At 31.9% G+C, this 11,172-nt stretch overlaps 1 protein-coding gene across 1 annotated transcript; it reads right to left on the reverse strand.

Annotated features, from left to right (window-relative positions):
• Positions 1-10,044: 10,044 nt before the first annotated feature.
• LOC129284923 (uncharacterized) lies at positions 10,045-11,172 on the reverse strand. The gene has a single exon (XM_054920436.1). It carries the CDS (start codon positions 10,561-10,563, stop codon positions 10,174-10,176), a length of 390 nt encoding a protein of 129 aa, XP_054776411.1. The 5' UTR covers positions 10,564-11,172; the 3' UTR covers positions 10,045-10,173.

Here is an 11,172-nt window from a genome sequence, read left to right on the forward strand (position 1 = left end):
GTTTTTCCCAATCATTGAAAAAGTATATTTGTTCAATGGAGTTTCAAGAGGCATGCTATTATCCTTGGTTTGTTGATGATTATTAATTATTATTTCTACTAATAAGTTTAAAATTATTCATTGATGTAAGATGATAAATTTTGAACATCAGTTAATTTAATCAAATCAATGTGCAGATGGCCCAAATGAAGATAGAGTATACAGCAGCTGGGTTGGGTGCTATCATCCAAAATGAAATTCCCCATGATGTGTAAATAATTGTCTCGGGAGCAATTGTGGTTGTTAATCAAATCATGGGAAAGGAGGAAATCATCAAGATTTTACAATCAAGTGCTATGTTTTGCGAAATGTGTGGGTTGTGCCTCAAACCCCACACTTATGCATATACAACCCAAAATGTCACGCAGCTTCTAAGGATCAAATGTAAAGACCTAAAGGAAGCATTAGAAATGAAGAGCACAGATAGAATTAAGATAATAAAGAACTTTTTCCAGGTAATTAATACTTTACTTTTGACATGTTATATTCTCACTCAAAGTTTGATTATTTAATCTATCATTTATAGTCACACATTTCAAAAGTGTCACTCCACTACATTATTTGTATTTATATGATCCATTCCATTCTTTACACTTATTTCTTCTTTTCTTTAATGTAGTGTATACCATCTCCCTTGAATATTGAGAAATTTCATATTAGTTCAAACTAAAAAGTTATATAAGTATTTTATTTGTCATGAAATAACTTGAGAATTTTTTTTGGAAACAAATGCAAATGCAATTAGAGAATGTGAGCATATCTGAGCCTAGTCAAGCTCAAATGACTTAAGCATGGTAGTGAATTTGCTACAATCTACCATTACAACTGCCAGCTCTGCCTTTCTTGAAAGACTTTTGAAAGAAGGTTCATAGAGTATATGCGTGTTACATGTTTTTTTCCATATCATATTATAAAAGACCTGCTGGTTTATTCTTCATCCTTTTTTATCCCTATTACTTTTCTTTGCTACTTATGAAATAGATATTTTGAATGCCAGACATGCAATATTCGAAAGTCAACTAGTAAATCTACAATATTACCTCTTCCTTTAGTTTTTCTTTCCCTTAAAAAATATGGCCATCTATTTTGCCTTTAGCATCTTGTTGTTGGTATGTTTCTTTTTATCTGTCTTATTGTAATATTGTTACTATAATATTACCTCTTTCATTCTTTTTTTCATCGATTCCTTTATAAATATGGCTATCTGTTCTGCTTTTAGTATCTTGACGTGCGCATGTTTGTCTCATTAGGGGTATTAAAATGTTGAGTTACTATTTAATTTTGTTTTTTCAAGTGTATTTTTTTTCCATAATGAATCATCTCTAAATAATATACATAGAAATATGTCTTTTCTCAACACTGTACTTTTCAATATTTCTTCACTTGCAATTTACATAACTTTCAATTTTATTGTGATAAACCCCTACGTTTTCAAGATGGTGTGCAAGAAATTAAAGAAAGTATAGGTAATATGTCTTCTCAAACTTAAATAGTTATTTATGTATATTTTATTTGCTATCTTGATAAACACTAATATAATTTTAGCCTTCAATTTTACAGATATGGTCTTAAAGGTCTTAAATATTTACATTAAGACTGTGCTACAAGATGATGACAGAGAGGTGGTTGTACAAACCCTGAATTCTATTATGGAACGTGAAAATGTAATTTTCTTATTTTCCTTTTCTCTTTTAATATAAACATATTGATCTTTTCAAAAAGTGGTTATTTAGAGAAATTTAATTGCTTTCTCAAATGTTATAATTTTTTTCTTCGCAGGGAGTGATTTCCTCATTGTTCACACAGCTAGCATCTGCCGAGGCAAAAATTAGAATAATAGAATGAATGCTATCTATTATGTTGGAACATTGTGCTGTAGAGGTGAGTTAAGAGTATCCTTTAACGTTTCTTGCCATCTTTTTCACTGCTTTAGACTCTTATATGATCAACCTATTAAAAATGATTTAGCTGTCAAAAAGTTGTGCACCCAAATGATGATTTAGCCTTGTCTGTTGTGATAAAGCTTTAGCTTAGCCAATATATATTTAAACGGTTAATTGTTGTTTGCTGTTTGACTGTTTATAAGTTCAAGATATTGTTTAGCATTTCTTTAATATAATTCTAGATACTATCCCACGATATTGTATTACCTTCTTCCCTTGCTGTCTGAGCAAAATGATTCAGTAAGGGCAAATGCAGTTGCTGTAGTGGCAGGGATAATATGGCAGTACTTTGATTACATTCCATCAAAACAGGTAACTTCCAATTTGTTTTATTAAGCTACTTCACATTTCATTTAAATCAACATTTTATTTGAAACAAAATAAAAAAAGTAAATGCATTGTCGCACCCAGAAAATTGCGACGCAGATGGCGCGCGAGTGGAGGTCCCGGCCTTCGCGGCAGGAACCGGATCGAACAAGGAGTCGCCACCAAGATTTTGAGGTAAATCTCAGGAAACCAATTAATGGAAGGATGATGGTGGTCTGCGAAATCAGAGAATAGGTTCGGGAGTCGGTTGAGCATGGGGAAGGTGTTAGGCACCCCACAACATCTGTTCGTCAAAACGGTTACCTGAAGTTTGTTGTGCTCTATTAATATGGTTTTATAATTATTTTAATTATCCCTTTTATATTCATGTGTTTGATAAAAATGATAAGAATTAGGTGAGAAATATTTATTTATTTATGAGAGAGGATGGACTTGATCAGAATCTGACTCTGAGGCCTATGTACCCTGAGATGGGGATCAAAGTCCACGTAGTTTGGGCTTGAAAGTTGTTGGTGAAAAATATATTTTTTTTGAAGAGAAATTAATTAGAAATAACTCACCATCTTGCAAATAAACAATTTCTGAAATTTTGATATGTGTGTTCTAAATTGCAAGAACAAATTTAATTTAATTTGTTTTCTCAATTTTTGAATTTTGAATTAAAGAAAAGAAAAGGGTTTAAAATTATTTTTTATATATTTTGCAATTGGGAATTTAATCGCAGTACCTGTAGAGCCTTATTAGTTCACACGGTAATGCAATTGCTCTAAATATCTGCGGAGATTCTGAAATCTCACGCGATAAAAGAGTTTGGCCATTTAATTTATTTATTTATATTATTATGTATATTTTTAAGTGTTAATAATAATTTTAAGTGTGTATATATATGTTTCAAAGAAACTTAATCATCATACCTGTAAAGCCTTATTGGCTTATATGGTAATATGATTATCCTAAATATCTGCGAAGATTCTAAAATCTCACACGATAAAGGAATTAAATTTAAATACATTTTTAACGTGATTATTTTAATACATAATTTATATATATATATATATATATATTAAAAACCTAATTATTATATCTGTAGAGTCTTATTGACTCATACGATAATACGATGATCTTAGAAGCCTACGAAGATTCAAAAATCTCACATGACTAAAAGACATAATCGGTAAATGTGGTTACAAGTTAAACGCATTAATTTGGTTAATTAATGTTTTAAATTGTGTATTATATGATTATTTACAAATATCATTTATTATATATATTGAGAACCACTATATCTGCGAGGACTTATTATCTCACACGATAATGTGATTAATTTAAGTCTCTATAAAGATTCTTAAAATCTCACATGAGACTTAAATAAATTATTAATTTAGATTATAAAAGGAAAGTTAATTTTAATATATAAGTTTTGCTCTCATATCTGCGAAATCTTATTGATTTACACGACACGAGATTATCTTGAATATCTACAGAGATTCAAAGTCTCATACGATAGAAGGATTAAATAATATCACTTTAAATATATTTTAATGCGTAATTATACGAAGCATATTTTTGAATATAAAACTCTTAATTGTTATACCTGCGAAGTCTTATTAACTCACGCGATAGTATGATTATCCTAAAGGTCTTCGAAGTTTCAAAAACCTCACATGACCTGATTGGTAAATATAATTATAATTTAAATTCATTAATTTAATTAATTAAAATTATAAAAATGTCTTTTATTTTATTTACAAAATCCGTTTATTTATTTACCATATAAATTTTGAATCACGATATCTGCGAGGACTTATTATCCTACACGATAATGTGATTGATTTAAATCTCTACAAAGATTCTTGAAATCTCACATGAGACTTAAATATTTATTATAAAGAGAGAATTAATTTCAATAATGGGCCTTTGAAGCCCATATAATACCTGCAAAATTGATTCTCATACCTGCAAAATTTTATTGATTTACATGGTATGAAACCATTCTCAATGCCTACGGAGATTCTTAAAATCTCACATGACAAATAAGCCATAAATATATATATATATATATCTCTTCTCTTTTTATACTTTAGCCTCTTATAAGGAAATCATGACAACATATGAAAATAGAAAACACCATGAAGTATTACGCATGAATAAATTTCCACAAATGAACAAAGGTTAATATAAGAATCAACCCAGGCCATCACACGTTACATTTTTCTAAAACATAGTAATTAAAAAGAGTGAAAGGCAATTTCAGAATCAACCATGCAAAACTAAACGTACCTAGATTAGACACGTTGGATATCTTATTATACAAACCATCATAAGTTTATTTTGCAGACACCAACATCACAGGATGAAGAACTTGTCAAATTTTCAAAATTAGTAGACAAACTTGGTGATTAATTTTCAAGTATCAATAATCTCAAAACTTAAATATAACTATGCCCTTGGACCACTAAGAGACACAAGATTATACCTGATATTTTATAAATAGCTAGTTAAGGACTTATGCAAACTTATGCCCACCATAAAATCTTGGAAAGGAAAGGAGAAAAGAGAACAATATTATTCAAGCCATAGCCTTTACCTTTTAACAGTTATCTCCAATCAGCTTTTTTCTTGGAATTTGAAAATTCAGTATAAACATATGTTTGAGTACCCTACCCCGGTGATATTTGTAAACAGGTGAATGAAAGAAACACTACTCTTGGCTCAATATGGGTGACTAGGGGAAACTACTTCAAGATTTAGGAAAGAAGAAAAAAAAATGCCTCATATCTTCGACTTAACTTGCTAAGGGAGCATGTTACCTTATCTCTCTAATCAGTCTCTTTTTATCTTTTTTTTTATCTTTTTTTGTTATTTTTATATTTTCATGAAATAGGGGCATTTTCCTTCAAGTTGATCTTTTCCATATCCATTGTGATTTTTCATTGGGAATACCAAACGTTAAGGGGAGTAATGGATGGGATAAGACAAATTTGATGGTCACGGGATAAAACAAGAAAACAAGGATGTCAAATGAAAATGTATGGTTACAACATTAACAAAGTTAAACAAGATTATTTCCAGTGATAGAGTTTGACCATACAAACATTATGCAATGAAGATAAGACATGTTAGAAACAATATCTTTGAACTCTCTCTTTAATGGTGAATGACCTTGTTGATGAATGTGATATTTGGGCTTGATTTCTTTATCTCCCCTCTTTATTTTTAACCTCACAACTTGATCAGGAAAACTTTGCACCCCAAGTGAATGCTAGCATCCACACGTACCATATCATTTTTGACGATCAAGGGTGTGAAAGTATATTGTGAAATGTTGATGTGTTTTGAATGGATGAGATAATAGCAATAGGCAAGGAGTGAGAAAATGACTGGCATCGTGGCAAGTAAGGTGGGGGACCATGACCTTCCTATGTAAAGGACCTAAAATCCAATATTTCAAAATTTTCAAGGTCTTTTTATCATGGCATGTGATAGAAAAATGCATGGATGCAAATGCATCTATTTGCTATGTATGGCCTTGCTCTAATGGATGATTATTGTGGAATCAAGTGGGGGTTGAGATGAAAAGATATATCAATCTATTTATTTACAATTTTGCATTGGTGTAGGGGACCAATTTGAAAGAATTTTGAATCTCACTCAGAGACATAGAGTTTGTGATTGAATTGAAAGAATTTCGAACATCATTTCCATTGTTGTCTTATTAGTAATAAGGGTTAAATAAGCAAGTGTGCTTACTTGTGCCTTGAACCTTTATGCTAAGGAAAGCACAAAATGATTCAGCAATTCCTATAAAAAGAGTTTAGGTATTAAAAATATTATAATTTTGCACATTCTCTTAAGTGATTACAAGGCTATCTCATTTATGCCAAACAAAATTTCCTTTCCTCCATATGCGTATTGCATCATAAGGAAATGGAAACGACTATTAACCTACAAGGGACCAAAATCCCTACATGATTAAAGTCATGAAAGTAATAGCCTCATAATTTGTTATTGTTTTTTTTAAGTGATTACAAGGCCATCTCATTTATGCCAAACAAAATTTCCTTTCCTCCATATGCTTATTGCATCATAGGGAAATAGAAAATAACTATTAACCTACAAGAGACCAGAATCCTTATATGATTAAAGTCATGAGTGTAATAGCCTTATAACTTATTATTATTGTTTTTTTTAAGGGAGGAAAAAAAATTAAGGGTTGTTGATTTTCAGACATTTATGTACAAGAGTCAACTAATTCTTGTTAAATAAAGCTTAACTTATCATTTGGGAATGAGAAGTTTCCAATCTCCTCCAAGTGCTTATTGCACTATAAGGAGAAAGGATTAACAATTAGCCTATGAATAGTCAAAACTAATACATGGCTAATGTTTTACTTTCAAAATGAAATGTGTTATTTTACCCTACAACAAGAGAAGTTGTTTAACGGGAATTAGCTAACAAAATGCATCAACTCTTCAATGTTAGGAATTTATAGTCACTGAGGTCAAAGACCCATGGACAAAGCTTAGTTATTTAATGCTAGTGCCATCCTTGTGACATATTAACATTGATTAGTGTAATGACATTCAATATCCGCTCTAGCATAAGGTACCCAAAAGCTGTTTTCCTTAAGGTAGTATGCATAAATGATATGTTATGATGATGATAATGATGTAATAAAACATGCTCTCATTTTGTGTCCTATTTAAGGAAGCTTAAGTCTGTTTATCTTTGTAATCATCAGGTATGAGCTAAAATGGTTGGCTACTAGCTTTTATCTAAAACGTGTAGCTCTAGAGTAGATTCATAGTCCTGATAGATAAAAGGTTTCCAAAATGCCCTCACCCCATGGTGAAGACCTTACTTAGTAATTTTGACCCTCCGAGAACATAAGCTCTACAGGGACCGAATTTACTGAGTAGTAACAGCTTGGGCGAGGTATTCATGGTAACCTCTAAGGGTTCAAAAACTCAATAGGGAAACCATTACTAACCTCTACTAACCTATGGTACTCACAGACCCGGGTATAGGGCCCAAAATATGTGTGTGTCAAATTGTGTAAGTGCACAGTGTGTGAGAAGAGCATGCAAGCATGTTATCTTATTCCCATATGCTACCCAACCTTCAACTGTTAATCAGGTCAAACACAGAGACAGATATATGTACAAATAAAAGTCTTCTATCCTTGGATTTGTTCCACATGTTAACTATCCTAAGACATGTTATAAAAAAATAAAAAGAGAGAGAAAAGAGAAAAGAGGGGAAAAAGGCACACACAAATTAAAAGGGGTAATAATAATAAAAAGAAAAACCATATCATATTTTGAGCACAACAAACTTATATAGGCTTGACTCTCTAACCTGTCCCCAGCGGAGTTGCCAACTGTCGCGCCTGGAAAAATGCGAGCATGGGGAAGGTGGGAACTGCATCAAACGAGGAGTCGCCACCAAGATTTTAAGATAAATCTCGGAAAACCAATTAATGGAAGGATGAGGGTGGTCTGTGAAATCAGAGAATAGGTTCGGGAGTCGGTTGAGCGTGGGGAAGGTGTTAGGCACCCCACAACACCCGTTCGTCAAAACGATTAACTGAAGTTTGTTGTGCTCTATTAATATGGTTTTATAATTATTTTAATTATCCCTTTTATATTCATGTGTTTAATAAAAATGATAAGAATTAGGTGAGAAATATTTATTTATTTATGAGAGAGGATGGACTTGATCAGAATCTGACTCTGAGGCCTATGTACCCTGAGATGGGGATCAAAGTCCACGTAGTTTGGGCTTGAAAGTTGTTGGTGAAAATATATTTTTTTTGAAGAGAAATTAATTAGAAATAACTCACCATCTTGCAAATAAACAATTTCTGAAATTTTGATATGTGTGTTCTAAATTGCAAGAACAAATTTAATTTAATTTGTTTTCTCAATTTTTGAATTTTGAATTAAAGAAAAGAAAAGGGTTTAAAATTATTTTTTATATATTTTGCAATTGGGAATTTAATCGCAGTACCTGTAGAGCCTTATTAGTTCACACGGTAATGCAATTGCTCTAAATATCTGCGGAGATTCTGAAATCTCACGCGATAAAAGAGTTTGGCCATTTAATTTATTTATTTATATTATTATGTATATTTTTAAGTGTTAATAATAATTTTAAGTGTGTATATATATGTTTCAAAGAAACTTAATCATCATACCTGTAAAGCCTTATTGGCTTATACGGTAATATGATTATCCTAAATATCTGCGAAGATTCTAAAATCTCACACGATAAAGGAATTAAATTTAAATACATTTTTAACGTGATTATTTTAATACATAATTTATATATATATATATTAAAAACTTAATTATTATATCTGTAGAGTCTTATTGACTCATACGATAATACGATGATCTTAGAAGCCTACGAAGATTCAAAAATCTCACATGACTAAAAGACATAATCGGTAAATGTGGTTACAAGTTAAACGCATTAATTTGGTTAATTAATGTTTTAAATTGTGTATTATATGATTATTTACAAATATCATTTACTATATATATTGAGAACCACTATATCTGCGACGACTTATTATCTCACACGATAATGTGATTAATTTAAGTCTCTATAAAGATTCTTAAAATCTCACATGAGACTTAAATAAATTATTAATTTAGATTATAAAAGGAAAGTTAATTTTAATATATAAGTTTTGCTCTCATATCTGCGAAATCTTATTGATTTACACGACACGAGATTATCTTGAATATCTGCAGAGATTTAAAGTCTCATACGATAGAAGGATTAAATAATATCACTTTAAATATATTTTAATGCATAATTATACGACGCATATTTTTGAATATAAAACTCTTAATTGTTATACCTGCGAAGTCTTATTAACTCACGCGATAGTACGATTATCCTAAAGGTCTTCGAAGTTTCAAAAACCTCACATGACCTGATTGGTAAATATAATTATAATTTAAATTCATTAATTTAATTAATTAAAATTATAAAAATGTCTTTTATTTTATTTACAAAATCCATTTATTTATTTACCATATAAATTTTGAATCACGATATCTGCGAGGACTTATTATCCTACACGATAATGTGATTGATTTAAATCTCTACAAAGATTCTTGAAATCTCACATGAGACTTAAATATTTATTATAAAGAGAGAATTAATTTCAATAATGGGCCTTTGAAGCCCATATAATACCTGCAAAATTGATTCTCATACCTGCAGAATTTTATTGATTTACATGGTATGGAACCATTCTCAATGCAGATTCTTAAAATCTCACATGACAAATAAGCCATAAATATATATATATATATATATATATCTCTTCTCTTTTTATACTTTAGCCTCTTATAAGGAAATCATGACAACATATGAAAATAGAAAACACCATGAAGTATTACGCATGAATAAATTTCCACAAATGAACAAAGGTTAATATAAGAATCAACCCAGGCCATCACACGTTACATTTTTCTAAAACATAGTAATTAAAAAGAGTGAAAGGCAATTTGAAAATCAACCATGCAAAACTAAACGTACCTAGATTAGACACGTTGGATATCTTATTATACAAACCATCACAAGTTTATTTTGCAGACACCAACATCACAGGATGAAGAACTTGTCAAATTTTTAAAATTAGTAGACAAACTTGGTGATTAATTTTCAAGTATCAATAATCTCAAAACTTGAATATAACTATGCCCTTGGACCATTAAGAGACACAAGATTATACCTGATATTTTATAAATAACTAGTTAAGGACTCATGCAAACTTATGCCCACTATAAAATCTTGGAAAGGAAAGGAGAAAAGAGAACAATATTATTCAAGCCATAGCCTTTATCTTTTAACAGTTATCTCCAATCAGCTTTTTTCTTTTTTTTTTCTCTTCATCTTCTTCTCCCTCTTGCGCTTGCAATCCAGCAACGTGTCTGGCATTTTCTCTGGGGCTTGGAGAGAGACCAGAGGTAGAGAATGTGGTGACAATGGAAGTCACCGGGGGCAAGGACCACTGCTCACCACAGCCAGTGTTAACCCACCGTTTGGTGTAGATCAGCTCCCAAAGCCGCTCATCCAGCATCGTCTTGTGCCACTGCTTGCTCACACAAGCCGCCATGACCAACGTCCTCACGTCCACGAGCTTCAACACCTTGAACAGCAGATTATCGTTGAAATACACAGAAGAACTAGAGTTTCTAGCAGCCCAATAGTCAGCCCGCTCACTGACATCCACCATCTTCAGCTTTTTATCTTGTCATCATCATGGGCATACGGACGCTTCATCTCTAAGCCTGCTCCTGCTGGTTTTTCGAAGACATCACGTCCACCTCTGTTTTTACGTTCTTGGTCCTCTCTTTTGCTCTGTTTCTGTGCTCTTCTTGCTCGGTTTCTCCTCTTCGGTTTCCTGTTTCTCTCAGTCTCATCTTGATACTCTGTTTTTGCTTCCTTCTCGATCCATTCTCGGTCTCTCCCTCTCAATTTTCTCCTCTCCTTTTTCTGTTTTTTTCTTCTGTCCTTTATCGCTGAAGCTTCCTCGGTTTTGTGCTCTCATTCTAGTGCTCTCTTTTTCTATTTTTTTTGCATTTCGTTTCTCTCCCTTTGTACTCTGTTTTTCTTCCGGTTTCTCGTCCTCCCCCGTCTCTGGCTCTGTTCTCTCTTTTTATCCTCGGTTTTGGTCTTCTCGTCACCTCCTCTCAGCCTCTATTTTCTTTTAATTTTTCTGTCCTGTAATGTGCATCTCTTGTCTGCAAAGTGAAGCTTCTCATGTGTTTTCATCTGCTGCCTCTATGCATGCATCTCGGTTCTGTGTCTTTTCTTTTGCTGGCCGAAAGTGTGTGTACGTGTT

Source organism: Prosopis cineraria, unplaced genomic scaffold (genome assembly GCF_029017545.1).
Source record: "Prosopis cineraria cultivar Desert tree isolate PC_DT_omini unplaced genomic scaffold, ASM2901754v1 PC11, whole genome shotgun sequence".
Classification (NCBI taxonomy): domain Eukaryota; kingdom Viridiplantae; phylum Streptophyta; class Magnoliopsida; order Fabales; family Fabaceae; genus Prosopis; species Prosopis cineraria.

Excerpts from the sequence above, each read along its gene's own strand:
- LOC129284923 (XM_054920436.1), bottom strand. The coding sequence starts at position 10,563 with ATGGTGGATGTCAGTGAGCGGGCTGACTATTGGGCTGCTAGAAACTCT.